The sequence below is a fragment of the Sinohyriopsis cumingii genome, chromosome 15 (genome assembly GCF_028554795.1).
Source record: "Sinohyriopsis cumingii isolate HCF-2022 chromosome 15, ASM2855479v2, whole genome shotgun sequence".
In the NCBI taxonomy this organism is placed as follows: Eukaryota; Metazoa; Mollusca; class Bivalvia; order Unionida; family Unionidae; genus Sinohyriopsis; species Sinohyriopsis cumingii.
Genome location: NC_142975.1, coordinates 91,600,029 through 91,618,695, shown reverse-complemented (window position 1 = coordinate 91,618,695; position 18,667 = coordinate 91,600,029). Strand labels below are relative to the sequence as shown.

Sequence of the window (18,667 nt, the reverse complement as noted above, 5' to 3'; positions counted from 1 at the left end):
TTTCAAACAAACTGCATATATAGAAGACCTCGAGTGGGTAATGAGACCAAAAGTGGAACATTATTCAACGAGTTTCATAAATTTAATATTACATCATTACCCATTTGAGATTATTTTTATCACAGCTTTATTTCAGTGGAAATTATTTAGATGAAAAGAAGAATAAATAAGTTCTTTCATTCTGACAAACAACACACGTTTCATTTGTTGTGCGTAAGAAATAGTCCCAACCAAACTTAAACTAGTATTTGACGTTTAAAAGTAGATTGTACTTTTCTTACAAATTATAAATCAAAGAAGAAGCGTCCTTCCGAATATAAAGAACATTCTACACAGACTAAATCCTTTTTCAACACAGAATGTCCAATGTGTTTGATGTTGCATTGTTTGGTTCACCACCTGTACAGTTGAAAATACATGTATGCGTAACCTTAAGGTGTCAAATTCACAACTAAATATTGCATTGATATTGCGATATTCATGTGAAAAAAGGGTTACTGGATGCAGAAATTCCCATATTTACTGTAATGTATTTGTGACCGTATATTTGCAGTGTTTGATTTGGAACAGTATACTGCAGAATATACAAACAAATTTCATTTTGACTCGGAGTTGCATCACACATTTACCGCGAAAATATGCAGCGGTTGGATAAACGTCTGTCAGTTTGGAGACTGGTTTATGTGCACATCCTTCTGTAAACAGAAGTGATTTTATTTACTTCTGTAAGTTATCATTTAAACCACACTTGTATACAGGGTGGATTCCATGCTACAGATTTACTGCCTCCCTCAACCTCCACCATACAAGCAATACCAGTAGTTTCACTTCTTGTTGTTATCGTTTTTGTCTAGTGGTTTTAGCCATTTTTCATGCTATGATATGTTATATATGACATAACAAACCCATGTGGGGTACATTAGCCATATTGAAACGACGAGACCAATTTTCTCCAATTCATTTCGCAAGTCGATTCGAAAAATGGCTGCCAAAAATGATCACTGAAAACAAAAAGTTTCAAAAGGTGTGGTTAAGATGTTTTTCCCACGATTGCAGGCAATCAGTAAAGAGAATACTGCACAATAATTTCATGCTAGTATTTGGATCAATCAGAATCACATAAAGTGATATTTTAAAGTGTGGTAATATAACAAAATATGAAACTGCACATACTATAGGAACACTATACCAACTATTTGATAAAATCTGATACCTACCTTATTAAATATGATAATATCCTGTCTGCCCAAAATAGCATCTTGTGGTATATCCTTAATAAATGGCTCTAATAAAGAAGAAAGGAATTATCATTAATAATAACTACATTAAAGTAGATGTACAAACATAATCTGTAGAAATAAAATTGTTGGGCATTGGAATAACATGACCTCTGAATACACTAAAAATAACATGACCTCTGAATACGCTAAAAATAACATGACCTCTGAATACACTAAAAATAACATGACCTCTGAATACACTAAAAATAACATTCAGTCAACAATATTATGTTTTAGAGTAGATTTAATTTCATATATATCAATTATCCGTGGCACACCATCCCCCATGAATAACTCTCTATGTTTATGATTTTACAGTAAATGTTACAATTACATGGAAGTAATCTCATTTGGAATGTCTAGGTGCCTACACATTTTTGAGTCAGTCCTTTTATTTTAAGTTTTTTTTTTATATACAAGAATTAGTTGGTAATAAAAAATTTCATAAAAAAAATTTCATATTTATTTAAATATTAGTAACTAAAATTACGGTAAGATGTAAATTATCTAGACCCATCAAATATTTGATTAAGTTCATGGGGTCTATCTTGCAAAATTTGTATTTTAACATTTTTTCATGGATGAATCGATGTGAATATAAACACAAATACTTAACTCGTGTTACTAAAGCATGAATTAATGGTCACAGTCTCCTTCTTTAATTTTAGGGGCATAGCAGTATCAGAGATTTATTGTAAGAACTTCAGCTAATGCAAAAAGGAATCTCCTTGAGCTATTTTTTGTGCCATGATTACAGGCTACTCTGATGCGGCAAGGAATGAAGGAGAAGGTTGTGTGTGAATGCTGAAACTTAGCCTTCATAACATCCTCCAGTGATGAATGAGTTAGATATGTCTATAAGGTTGCAATGGCATGGAACTTGTGCGCTTTTACCATCAAGCATGAGCGATCCTTGTCGGTCAGGGACTGATATGAAGGATGACCTATATTTATAGAGTGGCTGCTAGCCCGACAGAAGGATGAGCTGTAGATACATACATAATGGATGGTAGCCCGACAGAAGGATGAGCTCTAGTTACAGACAGAATGGATGGTAGCCCGACAGAAGGAAGAGCTCCAGTTACAGACAGTATGGATGGTAGCCTGAAAGAAAGATGAGCTGTAGTTACAGAAATAATGGATGGTAGCTTGACAGAGGGATGAGCTGTATTTACAGACAGAATAGTTAATCGCCAGGCAGAAGGATGAGATGTATTTACAGATAGAATGGATGGTGGCCCAAGAGAAGAATGAGCTGTATTTACAGTCAGAATAGATGGTGGACAGCCAGTAGAATGAGCTGTATTTACAGACAGAATTAATAGTGTCCAGACAGAAGGATGAGTAGTATTTACAGACAGATGAGCTGTATTTTCGGACAGAAAGGTTAATGACAAAACATAAGGATGAACTGTATTTTCAGACAGAATTGCTAATGACGAGACAGAATGATGAGCTGTATTTTCAGACATAATTGTTAATGACGAGACAGAAGGATGAGCTGTATTTTCAGACATAATTGTTAATGACGAGACAGAAGGATGAGGTGCATTTTCAGACAGAATGGTTAATGGCCAGACAGGAGGATGAGTTGTATTTACATACATAATAGATGGTGGACAGCCAGTAGAATGAGCTGTATTTACAGACATATGAGCTGTATTTTCAGACAGAATAGTTAATGGTCAGACAGAAGATGAGTTGTATTTACAGACATAATAGATGGTAGACATTAAAATGAGCTGTATATACAGATAAAATTTATAGTAACCAGACAGAATGATGAGATGTAGTTACAGACAGAATTAATAGTGGGCAGACATAATGATGAGCTGTATTTACAGAGAGAATTGAAACTGGACAGACAGAAAGATGAGCTGTATTTACATACAGAATGGTTAATGGCCAGACAGAAGGACGAGTTGTGTTTACAGACAGAATGGAAGGTGACCAGAGAGAAGGATAATCTGTATTTACAGAGAGAATTGATACTGGACAGACAGAAGGATGAGCTGTATTTACATACAGAATGGCTAATGGCCAGATAGAAGGACAAGTTGTGTTTACAGACAGAATGGATGGTGAAAAGACACACAGAAGGTGGCAATTATTTAATCCCCTAAAACGGAAGTGTTCTAGTTCATGCTCCACTTTTAAAACGAGTGAGCAAAACCCTATTATTTTTTTACTTGATTCAAGTATAGAAGTATTTTACACGGTAGATAAAATACGAAGTTGTCCGTGAACTAAATTAAAACCATAAGTCAGTAAAATGTTAATATAGGTCACAATGACCTTCTTTTGTTGCATGGGTGTGGAACTAATAGGGATGCATATAATTACCTAATTTGATGATTCTGGTATAAACATTACTTGAGACTGAAACCAAGGCAGTGAAGCATGAAATGTGCTCACAGTGACCGTCTTTATGATGCGGTTGTAGTACTGATGGACTTATATGCCATCATAAAATTTTATGATGAGGTTGTGGTACTGATTGAATTATATGCCATCATACAATTTTATGATGAGGTTGTGGTACTGATTGAGTTATATGCCATCATAAAATTTTATGATGAGGTTGTGGTACTGATTTAGTTATATGCCATCATACAATTTTATGATGAGGTTGTGGTACTGATTGAGTTATATGCCATCATAAAATTGTATTTATCTTTGTATAAGATTGTTGCATAAGCGGGCTAAAATTATTTGGTTTTGAGATAAACCCCAAAACTGGAACTAAACCAGCATAATTTTAAATATAGGTCACGGTGATATTCGTTTGTGATCAGGCTGTGGTACTAACGGAGATGCATACAATCTTCTAGTTTATAGTTTGATTATTCTTGCAAGAACACAGCACGAGAAATAAACTTAAAGCACACAATTTAATAAGTCAGCGAAGAATGAAATACAAATCACATTGGCATAGGTTTGAGATGAGGGTGAAGTACTCCTCAATGAGCATCCTCTTGCCAATTTGTATGATTCCACATATAACAGTATTCAAACAGCATTGCAAAAAGCGTGAGTTAAATGCACAATTATAAACAAGACTGTGCAACTTATTTCTTGTATATATCAATTTAGCCGTCTCAACCTCTTCTCCGAGAGCTGCTGCTATAAACTCCATGCTGGTCTTGGGGGTTGTACAATAACTTACCTTTGCTATGTATAGGTGGGCTAAACAGAATACAACTGTCATACGGAAGATTAGGTAATGAATATGCATTAATATAGTTCTAATTATTAATTATATATTTTAGCGATCTGTATATACGGAAACAGATGCAGATTTAAGGAGGTTGAAGGAGGATATGCACGAAAGGGAGAGCCATAGGGTACTGCCTTTTATCGAATAGAGCTAAAATATGCAATAAAAATGCACAAGGTAATCGTATGTCATTATATAATGTAACGCACTACATTAAGCTACTTCTTCTCTTGTTACTTAGCCTGATTCATTCTGTATCATTCCAATACACTTTTACATTCCAGCACACGTTTAAAGACATTGTGAACCGGATATTTCCTCAGAAAGACAACTTACAGGTCCATGTTCATTGTAAAGCTCCGTTAGGTTGGTTTGGTGTTGCAGATTACTATCAGTAGTTAGAAGAACAGTCAGACGATACTCTAATGTTTCCTCACACGTCTTTTCTCTTTGTAATTCCCACCCTGTTTCCAGCCATTCATAACTCAAACTCTTCTCGTCCATTCGCCACAAAATTGCAACCTGTGAATAATACAAGTGATTGTTCTCTTATATAAATGTTACTTCTGTAAATGATGTTGACGAGGAAAAGGATAAGGGTAATAAAGGAGTCAAGGAAAGGATAAGGGAATAGGTCAGGTGAGGATGAAAACAATTGGCATTTTGTACTTGTCTCATATGAGAGAAAATGGCCAACAACCATATGTAACAATCTGCGTGCATCAGTTGTGATGGTACTGAAACAATAGGACTAATTATTTCTTTGAAGAACAATTTTCATCTTCGAACGAGTGGTAATTTATCAATCACTGATACATACCTATTTAACTATAGTAGAAGGAAATGGCCTACTCAGGACTTTTTACCCAACCAAGTAGGGGCGTAGTACCCCGCCTAGAGGGTTGGGGCCACCGAAACTAAACTGCTATTTTGAAAATACCTTAGGCTGCAAACCCCCAAACAGAAGCAATATTAGTGTGTGGGTTGGGTCACAAAGATGATGTTAAAAGTGAAGAATCCGTAGACCTGGAATTTAAATTATACATTTTCTGACGACCGATCCGGTGTCTTAAGTGGTTAGAGCATCGGCTTCGGATGTGGTTGATAGCGAGCTCGAACCCCGTCCCAGTCATACCAAAGACTTATAAAAATGGTACTAACAGCTGCCTCGCTTGGCTCTCAGCGTTAAGAGGCTAGTGTTAGGACTGGTCGTCTTGGTATCGGTATAATTTGACTGGGTGGGACATGATGATATATGTCTGCTCCATGATGCTCCAGTGCTGGACATCACTATAAACCCCACAATGATGACATCACAGCGATACAACTGAAAAATTGTTATAGGTACGTTAAATTCCAAATCACACACACACACACACACACACACACACACACACACACACACATTTTCAGTCATACTAAATAAAAATGTTTATCAATACTATCTTTTTCATATTCTGATGTTGGTGAAATATTATGTAAAAACAATCAAAGAACAAGTTTTGGACAAAACAAAAACTTTGATTTTCTTATTTAATGTATTATTTTCAGTTCCAGAATTACAGCTGCATTAGTGTTAGTATTTTGATCAAAGATTAACTGGTTTATGGTCAAAATGAATATTTATAAGTAGTCAGTTGTTCTTTCAGAAAACTACATTTTAGCACTTCACTCCATGGAAGAGAGTTTAAAAGTAATTATTACTTGACTACAAGCCACTCCACTACCTTGAAATATGTAATAATAATTGTTGGGCATTTCCGGTACAGTTGGATCGTGACCAAAGATAGCTGTTGTTAGTATCCTTTTATTTCTTACTGTGGGCCTCTGCTTTTGCATATCTTGTTTTAAAGGTATCAAGAGCTGATACAATGTGACAAAACCACATGATGTACTGTCTACTAAGACAGACCATGGAAAAACCATTCATTCATAGAGATTTTGTGTATGTAGTATTTAAACAGTTGGTAAAACGTAACGACCAAACAAGCTTAATCAGCAACTCTTCTGTTGACTGATGCACAAAGAGTGTGTAAAATAAACCTATTCACCTTTGAATTAAGCTTTGTTAGCTGCATATTTATTGGCTGTCAAACAAAGGAGCAACAAATAAACTAGACTTAGTGACCTTTGAATTTTATTTCATTATGGGTTTTTGGCTGTTAAATAGATAAGAAATTAAAAGACAAATTGATTATGTTATTTGAGAACTCATATGATAAAGGTCAAGTTAATCTTTAATGTATGTACCATACAAAACCCTTGACTAACCAGACGTGTCCATCAAATACATGGAGTTAATGATCTTTTACATAATTTTCATCATTCATCCATTTCAATAAAGTCAATGTACATTCATGAGCTTCAAGAAAGATAACTACTGATGATAAAGAAATAACAAGGAAACAAAGTAAAGACTGAATATTGTAGTCAAATCATACCGTGGCTGTATCGTGTTCCTGCATTCTCTCCTTGGTGAGTGCTAACACAAATTCTTTCTGTATATCTTCATAAACGTAACTAAACATGACACGCTCATGGCCAGCCAATTTTGATGTCTGTGCATATTTCCTGAAGGAATCTCTATAGGCATCATGCTCTTTATTCTTCTTTGTGATAAGCACAACACAAAGCCTTAAATAAATAAATATTGATCTGATTTGTGACAAGTACCACACAAGCCTTAAAGAAATAAATTTCTCTGATTTAGGTTATAATTTCATGATTAAATCTTAAATATCTTGATGATTTTAATCAAATATAAGCAATCAAAATTCAGGAATATATGTCTTTTGCTTTTCATTGGATAAAGTATCCAAATGATTATGGTGATGCAGTTTATGAGTTATGGTAGAAAGTTTCATAAAGGAAGAAACTGATGATTTAGCATGTGCGATCTTGTCAATATAAACATGCATAGATTATTTGCTTGAAATAAAACATTTTGTTAGTGATATTATGGGGAAATATAATCATATGGGTCCAACGTTCAACAGAAGCTCATAAATCAACTAAATAATGATATAGAATGATGATGTTTACATTCCGTTGAAAATATTGCAACATTGACCTCCAAATACAATTGTGTTGGAATAAAATAATAATTAACGGAAATGCTATGGGAAACAAAATTGTTGAATCCTAATACTGGGGGTCGGATACTTGGACTTCAGATATGTTCTTCACATTTTTCCGTCAATCAGTTCATGTGATGTGGTAAAATCTGACTAATCAAGATGCCCTTTCGTCTCAAGAAAATAATCTCATTTTCATGAAAAGAAGAAGTGGGACCACATCGCACATTTATATCAAACCCATTGTAAAAGCAATAAAAGTTTTTTCTTTTTTTAATTTAAAAAAATAACACGAAACATAACACTACTCTTTTGACATGTTCCAATACAATTGTCTAAACCTGTGGCAGATTAGAAACTGAAAACTGTATTGCAAATCGACATCAACCACTTATATGGTCCATTATGTTTCAATCAAATCCGTTTGAGAGGGTAATATATATATATATATATATATATATATATATATATATATATATATATATATATATATATATATATATATATATATATATATATATATATATATATATATATATATATATATATATATATATATATATATATAGTAATGAGAGGTTAATATTTATATATATATATCGTAATGACAAACCAACAATTTTATCCCCTTCTCACTGGCCACGGATAAAAATCCTTATTACAAATAAGTGCAAAGTATATATGTTTTCTTCTAATTTGAAATAAACTTACACAATCCGTTTATGAGAAACAAGCTCTCAAAATTCTCCTTTTTTTCCAAAAATTTTTTGAAGACATCCCAATAAAAAAGAAAGTTTTCTGTACATTATACATCACCCACATATTTCGCCTACAAGCTGTGTGGGAGAAGAAATAACTATTGAATTCCCATTTTTGATTTTTTTCAAGAAATTCTACAAATATATACCAGAGAAAAAAGTAAAACCGTAATGCCAATCTACAACAACTACATATCGATCCTGCACAGTTTCACCAAAATCCTTCAAGTGGTGGAAGAAAAAGCGAAATTGAAGAAATTCACAAAATATCCCCTTATTATCATTTTTGAAGATTCTTTCCTAACATTGGTTTGGAAAGAGAATAAAAATCCTTTCGGACATTGACACCAGTCACACATCGAGCCTATAAGTTTGCTCCTCCAAGCAGTATGTGAGAAATCGTGATGACTTAGCGTTGCCAATGATCGACTTTAAAATGAACAAGTCAATCTACAGGGAGCAACAGTAACATAATATTCATATTCTTTGCAAACGTGTGGCGATATGAAATCTTTCAAGTTGGTTAGGAGTAATATCAACGACAATCTGAATTCTTCCAATTCCCCCTTTTCAAAAGTTTCTTTTCTTAACTTGTACCCAAACTTAACCAGAGAAAAGAAAGTGAAACCCTACTGAGCATATATGCTATCCATCTGTGGAAACTACAATGCTTCAATACTATCCTCAAACTCGTGTCACAAAAGAAGAGCCAAGACCCTCTTTCTCACAATTAGTGGAAACAATTGCAGAACGTTGCTGCATATTTACACCAATGTCATCTATCCAGAAATTTTCAGTAAATTCTATATTTATTGTAGGACCTCAGTTTTCAAAACACCCCTTTTTGATTTTTTCAAGGAATTTCATCCAAAATGGCTCCGAGGAGAAGTTAAGCCAACCATATTTCAAACCTAGAGTGCTTATTATTCACCAAGTGGTGTGGGAGAACACGGTACAAGCTGGTCATGAATAGACTGACTGATGCACTGGGGCAACAACAATACATTTGCTAAAGTGCCAGGATAATTAAAGTCAACTAAAGATGCCATATCCCATTACTCATGTAAGAACTCCTAAGGAAAAAGTAACATAGTGTCTAGCATTTTTAATACTACACTTTGTTTCCATGGTAACATTAAAAATAACCAATGAGAAAAGTTCTGTATGTCAAGATATCATGGGTACCAAGTCTGTTTGAAACACCTAGAGTGGTTTTGAGCAGTGCTTCACAAATATGCATTGAAAGACAGACAGATGTTGCGATAGGTGTATAATCTGTAAACCATGTATAGAAAGAAAGACAGAGAGTGATAGCTGTATATCCCCTGTATTACATGCCTGAGGGGGATAATATTTTTTATAATCCTGCTTTAAGAGCACATTTATTGGCTGAAATCACATGCAAGTTTTAAATGCTTACGCTAACTATGGTTGATTGATGGAAACTGTTTCAACGACAGAGTTATTATCTTAAAATCCCAGGATATTTCTTTAATATTTTATCAAGATGAAGTCCATACATTATCATATACTTGTAAGAAAAAGAAGCAGACATAGTTATCTGTGTCATCGCCTGACTAAATGATATTGGAGTCAATGAGTTCTCAATAGCAAAGAGCACACGCTGAACATTATATTTATGACGCGGCACTTCTGTGGAAATTACCTGACGTGCACCAATGCTGGTTGAACTAGATTGAATGATTTGAGTTGTGCTGTGATGGGAAACTAACTGGCAAAGAGACATACGAATAAACATAGCAATAGGTCTATCTCCCCTCTAATATGACATATTGAGTGAATAAATAAGGAACAGATAAGAAACCCGAGAGTGCTTACACTAGTTTTGGTTTGTTTATGGACAAAACAACGAAACACCATTGCTTTAATAAGCTGGGTTAGTTCTACCATTGTTCATCAAATACATGCAATTTGTTTAATGTGTGCTATTACTGGCTGAAATACTGCGAATAATCCGTTTACCAGTACAAACTGAGTTGTTTCTACCATATGTCATTTCCTCTATGCAACTTACTTAATATGTCATTTCCTCTATGCAACTTACTTAATATGTAGTAATACCAGTTGAAATACCATGAATGTTTTGAGAGTTATGTTCAGACAGAAATACAAACCGGTACTATATGAACCTACACATCGTGAGCGAGGCACACTAACCACTGAACCACCATGGCATTTTGGTTCTGATTCATGGCAACCATCCAAGTTATTTATGAGAAGTAGCGATAACCAGCATGTGCTGAGGGTCAACAGACTTACACCATAAACTCTTCTAACATGTTAGCAGTACAGGTACTAATTCAAAGATGTCATTGACACTGTTAATTATTCATAAAATTCATAAATACAAATGGATATCATTCATTTCTAGAATACAAAAGTTGCGGGGGAGGTACTATAATGTGTTGATACAAACCATTTTGTATGCCTTTCAAATCATTATTCATAAAGTCTGCTTTAGAAGCTGTTATTACTAGCCCCCACCCCAAGTTTTACTGGCTGGGACTAACATGCTGGGAGTCGACATGGACTGGACTGACAGTCTGGTTATCAACAAGATTACAAGAATTATGTGTATATGGCTAATCATCGTGATCATCAAGAACAACTGAGGCTGTGAATAACATTAATAGACAAAGATGTTCTAAGATCAATGCACATGCAACAAAACGTGCCTGAATGGTAGATGATATTTTCACTCTGCGTTTAATAGTCCTGCAATCATCCACTTGTAAGGCCAGGCAAACTCTAGATGGTGCTGACCTTGATCTTGTAATTTATTCCTAGAAAGTGGTAACCGTCTTTGAAGTTTGTTCAAAGACGATGGTGCAGAGTACCAACTGTTTCTATTTTGGTCAATGTGACCTTGTTCGTTTAGTTGTCTGACCCACAGTCTGCGGTGTATTTCATTCCTGTGTAAGCATGTCCTCTTTAAAAGGGACATGAGCTTTGAAAACCTTTTATGGTCAACACAAATTGGGAAACATTTCATGTTACAAGCAACGATTCGGCTAGTGATGTGAACTGTTTGTTGTTTAAAATGGTAACTTTTAGTCGTGGGGACCATATACGTTCTGGGTATTATATATCTTTCAAAGGCACAAAATGCACAGTGATTGCAGAACACGAAACTTAAGTCTATTTTGGCAATGTTTGGTAGGGGTATTCTGTCTCATATAAATGAAAAATGTAGCATAAAAATGTGTTGAATTTTACACATTTATATACTGATGTTGTAGAGACCTTTATTTATAATGAAATATTGTAACGCGTCAAGGGTAACGGCAAAATAAAAGGAATGGATGGACAGCTCAAACAATTTTTATTTACTAGATATCTCCAGTGTATTGTAGTGCCACTAAATGATGTTTTTATCAGATTATACTAGCACAAAACAAAACAAATAGTCAAGACAGTTTTTGAAATTGCTTACCGGCTTATATTTGTTTTCTCAACCTAATGTTAGTGTTCAAGATGGTGAAATGTGATATATGTAATATCAATGAGTATAGTATTTGATGATGCCAATCCGGAGTACTGATTTTTCAATTGGTAGCAGACGTTTGTTTTGATGACGACACAGCGACAAGGTCGTCACCGAAATTCCTTCTGCGGAAATGTTTCTCAGATATGAAGGGTGAAGTAAACGTTGAAAAAACTTAAGAAAAGTATTATAATCAGTTTTAGTAGTGTGTCTCAACACCAGAATGTCATATAGGAAAATGACAAATCAAACACTGTTTTCAGCCAATGGTCAGCAGTCTGTCGAGTGTGAAGGTTCTCGAACGGTCAGATTTAAGAATTACTGTAAGAATCTAGGCCTAATATACTTTTAATAATTTAATGTGTCTTTAGAAACTAGTCTACTTTGCTGTTATGCTTGAAGAAATTTTAACAGTCAAGATTTTTGTTGTTTCTCTAAACCTTGATTGGAAGCCAGTTGAGTCACAACTGCAAGAACGACCGATCACACCCCTATTTATAGGTTTTGGGAAAAACTCGAGAAATTCAACGACACAGTTTTCACTAATATTACCAAATATGGAAGAAGTTAGAAAAATGTTAACACGAGAGCCATCTAACTGAACGGCCATTATAAACAGTAGTACAAATGGTGCCCGATTTAAGACGACAAAATTAGCAAAATTTTTACAATATATTATAAGTAGATTGAACACTGAACGGGAACAATTTCACAGGACTGCTGACGAAACATTATGTAAATACATGAACATTATCTTAACCCTGGATAAAAATAGATATAAGTGCGTATTTCCCTACTGAAAGTGGAAAGATATGTAAGGTAGGTGAAGACACTACTGCCATTTACAAAACTGGTATCAAAATATTTCCCCAGATGATTTATATTTGAACAAATCATTCATATATGATATACTCATGCTTCAACAACATTTCTTTTACAGAAGATTCATCTTTCAAAACATGTTACCAACCGTTAATATTATTAGCATGTGAAAAAGAGGTACAAACATTCATTCATAGAGGGAATATAAACATACAAAGGAGCTTATGTATTATAAACATGCATAATGATATATGCAAATGCACGTGATAATTAAATAGTTTGACAGGTAATCAGTTTTGTTTCAACATAACAAAAATGAGCAGTTTAATGTACTCACTCAGTATGACCGTAGACTAATAATGTATATTTCCTAACACAACTTATATGCCTTCTATAACATTGTTTGTTTATCATAATATATAATCATTAGTAATATTCTGGGCAATATCGCTGTAGCCTTTGTTGCATATGGGCCAGAAACAGTTCTTACTGTCAATGCTGATTTGCCTCCATTTAAATTGAGTGTAATTTAAATGACTATTTTCTTTACATAAATCTTTTATATTGTTTAGGACACGGTTAATTTGGGTTTTGATATTTTGACTGCAAAGCCAACAGGCATTTTTTTTGTGATCAACACATAAAGCCATCCAAAATGCTTGCTCCGTGTATATAATCCAGAACTAAATATACTGTCTGGAAATCATCGTGTTCTTATTGTCTTTACCGTGACCTCAGTCACTGAACTTTTAACTCAAAATCAAGAGATTTAATCTTACCTCAAGTGCAAGCTATGCACAATGGATGGTATGGTATTTTGTTCTTAGGCTGCAATGTTTACCAACTTTTTAAAACACGTACACAACTTAAGATAACCAAACAATGCCTATCAGTCTAAAAGATTAGAAAGATAACCTTTTCCAATATTTACCCATTAGAGTTACATAACTATTTAGTGCTATATCAAAACATTTAAGTATCAACAAAGTTATCATTTATTTCAAAGCTATTAAAATTGATCCAATTTGAAAAAAATAATTGAAATATTGCATCAACTTACATTCTCTTCTTGACATTGTTATCATGCGGACAGAGTTCATCAAAATGCCTCTGGGAGGATAGGCGAGGCAGCATGAGGTAGTTGTTTGTCTCCAGTACCTTATATATTGTGTTTGTGTTAAACTGATGCTCCTGTGAGAGAGAAAAATACAACTTCTAAAATTCAACATGGAACTAGTTAAATGCTTGTGTATCTCCAGTACCTTATTTATTTTAACCCTGGGAAACACCTGCTGCTGAGAACAAATACTGGATTTCGCAGCCTCTAAAGTTCAACATGAAACCAGTTAAATACTCAGTCAAACACGCGGTCCACCACCTGTAAATCTCTCATTTGCCGACTATATTTTATTGTTCCTGAAGATTAGTTTTGTTAGTATGTAAATACAGTGATCCCTTATGATAAAGTATTTCAGCATAACAGTCCCTGAATTAACACATAGCACGAATATGGTAATTAATCCCATTATCAAACACCTCAGTATAACACATTCCCTGATATAACATTGGTATGGGTATAGATGCAATTATACAGCATCTCAATCAAACAAACTCTGATATAACACAGATATGGTCATGGATTACAGTACATTGCATCTCAGTTTCCTCATATAACATGGGCATGGCCATAGCTCTCATTATGATGCACTTCAGTATAACATTATACCTACTATAACATGGTTATCGTCATGAATCCTGTTATAAAACACTTCAGTATAAAACAATACCTGACTTACCACAGGTATGGTCATGAATCCCATTATAGAGCACTTGAGTACAATTCAATACCTCATATATCATGGGTATGGTCATATGTCCCATTATAAAGCACCAGTGTACAACACTGTCCCCGATATGAAATTGACATGATCACGTATCCTATTTTAAAGCACCTCTGTACAACACTGTCCCTGACATGAAATTGACATGATCACGTATCCTATTTTATTGTTGCTGTTGTGGGGTTTAACGCCATTTTTCAGCACACGATAGGCTATACAGGGCGGCCAGTATTAATGGTGGAGGAAGAACCCGGGAAAACCCCGGAAAGAACCACCGACCCACGAGAAGCTACTGGCAAGCTTTCTCACATACCAACATTGGCCGAATCTAAGACTTGAACCCACGCAGATAGAGGTGAGATGGCAGTGATCCGTAACGGAGAGCGCTTTAGACCACTCGGCCACTCGGGGCCCCCGTATCCTATTTTAAAGCACCTCTGTACAACACTGTCCCTGATATGAAATTGACATGATCACGTATCCTATTTTAAAGCACCTCCTTATAACATTATATCTGCAATAACAATAGGCATTGTCATGGAGAGCATAATAAAGCAATTCAGGATAATATGGGGCTTGATATAGCACAGGTAATGTCAGATATATGATTATAAAGCACCCAAATATAACAGTTGCTGATATAATGAGGATATGAATGTGGATCACATTAAACAGATTTATAACACAGTCCTTGATATAACACGAGTCTTGGATCCTATTGAACTAACTGTATTATATTTTTCCAACGAATGTACCCCAGTATAAGGCGATCTTGGCTATATTGCAAAACTGAGAATGGCTAGAAATAGTGTAATATGCCCAAGTTACAAATGTGAAGTGTTCTTGACATAAAGTGCCATATTATAAATCATTTTAACAGGGGGTTGGACATTCTGCTTGTCTCACGTTATCTTATAGTCTATTAGTATCATCATATTTTCCTTCCGATGTCGTTTCTTCAGCTTGTGTCTTCATGATGGGGGACTGGACTGTCTAATTATAATAGCAGACTAGACTCCGCTTGTCTCTAAATGACAGTTGACAGGGCACATTGCTCGTCTTTTCATTACAAATAACTATACGCAGCTTGTCTTTGTGTGCATTGAAACTGACTCTTCGTGTTTTTTTATGACTGAAAATTAACTGGACACTGCTTGTTTCTGATGACAATAGACTAGATATTATGATTGTCTTATTACAACTGTATAATGGACTGTCTGGTTGTCTTCTTATGACTGTAGACCGGATGCTGCTTGTCTTCTTATGACTGTAGACCAGACACTGCTTGTCTTATTATGACTGTAGACTCGATACTGCTTGTCTTCTTATGACTGTAGACCAGATACTGCTTGTCTTCTTATGACTCAAGACTGGACACTGCTTGTCTTATTATGACTGTAGACTGGAAACTCTGCTTGTTTTATTATGATTCAGATAATTGTATTAGTTTTTTGCAAGGCGGACTACCTGCTTGGAAAGATGCTTTTGTTTCCGTTGCAACGAACAACCAGTGTCATACAGCTAATGACCAAATTCTAAGAATGTTTCACAATATGAGACCTTTATAAATGCAGTCATGTAGCCTGTTATCCTTTAATAAATTGGTACTTCTCTCAATGTTTTTATGTGGACAACTATCAATCATAGGCCATAATTTGCACTCACAGGAATAAACATTAATTTTCATTTCGAAAAGTTGATTTATTTGGTCTTTATCCTTATAAATTTTTTCACTTTGAGCATAAACTGATCCATTCTATACTGTAATAATCCGTATAAGAAACGTACCACTAAAATGTCATTGAGACACGTGGAAGGCACTTATGTAATTTTCAAATGAACTTTTTCAGTGATCAGATTATTCTAGCACGTAATTTTAAGAATCATCTTCCCTGTACAACATCGTGGAAATGGTATCTTAACACCTATTCTAGTTTTCTCATACATACCAATGTTTCCGTTTTACCTTTGCTTCTTCTGCATGATCCTAGGCCCACAACATTGTCACTAGAGCCGGAAAAGTTTATCTCTGTGACATGTTATTAAGGCAGTGTATACATAGCTTGATGACTTTGCAGGCAACAAGTTTCAAGAATATAGAAGACAAACAAATATGTTAACGTGAGGAAGATAAAACCTGTTTACAGATGCAGAAGTAATTAAAAAAAATGTAAAAGCGACACAGGTGTATTGCTCTTGATTTACACAAATAATCGAGTAGTTACTGTACTGAGTAATAACTAATTACCTAAAAGGGCAAAGCAAACATGTTGCACACATTTTCAGAAAGACCACCCCCAGCAATCAAAAGAATAATAAATACCCACCATGTGAAAGAAGATAAATGGAAAAAATGTTGCAGAAACAACCCTTAAAAGGCATACACGACAAATATAAATTATAGAAAGGGCAATATCCTTACAATACAATATTTTCTGTACAAACTAAAATCTTTTAAAAAGTCATTCTCAGTTGGATGCCCATCACAAGATGGATTCCACAGCAAACATGTTACCAAGATTAATCACTATATATGATTGCACAGGAGAAGTTGGGCTGTTCTACATCTATGAACCTACCGGATATCCCTGATACAGGTGTCCAGTCTATGTCTGCAACTGATTGGCTACTGGGTTTCCTGCATACAGGTGTACGTGTGCTACTGATAGGCTAAAGGGCATCCCAAATACAGGTGTCCAGTCTCTGCCTGTTACTAACAGGCTGAGCAAAGGTATTTCTTACCTGTTTCTGCTTCAGTATGATTCTAAATTCAAAATGTTGTCACTAGAGCAGAAAAAGTTGATCACTGTTTATTAAGTCAGTGATTAGAGCCGGACTATGCATGCAATACGTTTCAACACTGTAGAAAACAAATATGACTGTGAAACAGAAGGAAATGTGAAACTTTATTGTGTTTTTCGTAGACATAGAAATAATGACACACACACATGTCTTACCTATACTCAACACAAATAGCTTTATACTTACACTAATATCGACCGGAACGTTTGTCTCTTCTTTAAACAGCAGAAGAGTCTCCCATTTTTTTTTGACATTGTATTTCTCTATTAACATCCTTGCTTCAGGGTCCTCCGCGTAGACATAAGCAAAGGCTATGTTATCCTGGTAGTATAAGGCAGGAGCCAAAAAGCGGGTGGCTGGCTTCTGTTTGGGGCCAAAGAAGATGACCCTTACATGATTGTCTTCAAAACCGTCCAAAAACTCCTGGAAATTCCAATCTGCTATCTATGAAAAACACAAAAGATTTTTAATCGTGCGCTCAAGCCTTAAATATGCAATGTTTGACTAAAATAGTTGGATATAGAAATGTTCCAATTGCTATTATATGTCATACGCTTGTTTAAATGACCCCAGCAGCAGACAACCTCAGTGCCAACATGTTTGTCATTTATTTAAAAAAACTCTGATAGAATAGGCTGTATCTATTTCATACCAGACATACCAGACACTTAACATCTTTAGCAATAAAAATCATATAATAATAATATTTTAGTGAAAGATTTGGAGATTTCATGATCAACGAGAGAAATTGCATGTGGCACATTATAAGTCATCTAGACTAAGATTGAGAGTTTATTGGGTTGTATCATTTCCACATGTTTTAGCATGTGTGTGCATTTTTATGTAAATATATTTTTTAAGGTGATAAACACTTCATTACCTGAATATGGCTAGGAATGATACATTGAAGAAACAAAATTCAGTGATGCTTATTTAAATGAATAAACTTTGTAAGAAGAAGGAATACAACCGGTTGAAGATGAAACCATCCAAGTGGCTATAGTTTATGAATATAACCATGATAAGGCCAGTGAGTTTATTTTCCTTTAACGTGACTTGTACTTAAAAGAAGTAAGTCATTGATTTACATTTTACTTTTCTTTGAAGTTATAGATGTTTTTGCTACTGGAAGTAACAAGGATCAAGACGACTTAGTACCAGTCATTTTACAATATGTTAATGATATTCTAGGTGGCACAGAAGACATTAAACATTACCTACAAGCTCTGAGTGACATACCCGATATTCTATATAACGTTTACTTGTCAATGAAATACATATCAACAACAAATCTCAGATTAATAAAAAAAAACCAGATGACTGCTGACAATTTCTTTCCATCCATATTGGTAAAGGACTATTTTACTA

At 34.8% G+C, this 18,667-nt stretch overlaps 1 protein-coding gene across 1 annotated transcript in view; it reads right to left on the bottom strand.

The window, feature by feature from the left end:
• LOC149782296 (dnaJ homolog subfamily C member 16-like) overlaps window positions 1-18,667 on the bottom strand; it is a 67,569-nt gene that overhangs the window by 29,352 nt on the left and 19,550 nt on the right. The window contains exons 7-11 of the mRNA XM_089933684.1: window positions 17,486-17,743; window positions 13,717-13,847; window positions 6,939-7,131; window positions 4,834-5,019; window positions 1,218-1,285 (exon numbers count right to left, since the gene is read on the bottom strand). Of these exons, the coding sequence (XP_089789810.1) occupies window positions 1,218-1,285; window positions 4,834-5,019; window positions 6,939-7,131; window positions 13,717-13,847; window positions 17,486-17,572 (665 nt within the window). The 5' untranslated portion in view covers window positions 17,573-17,743. The remainder of the gene's footprint in view (window positions 1-1,217; window positions 1,286-4,833; window positions 5,020-6,938; window positions 7,132-13,716; window positions 13,848-17,485; window positions 17,744-18,667) is intronic.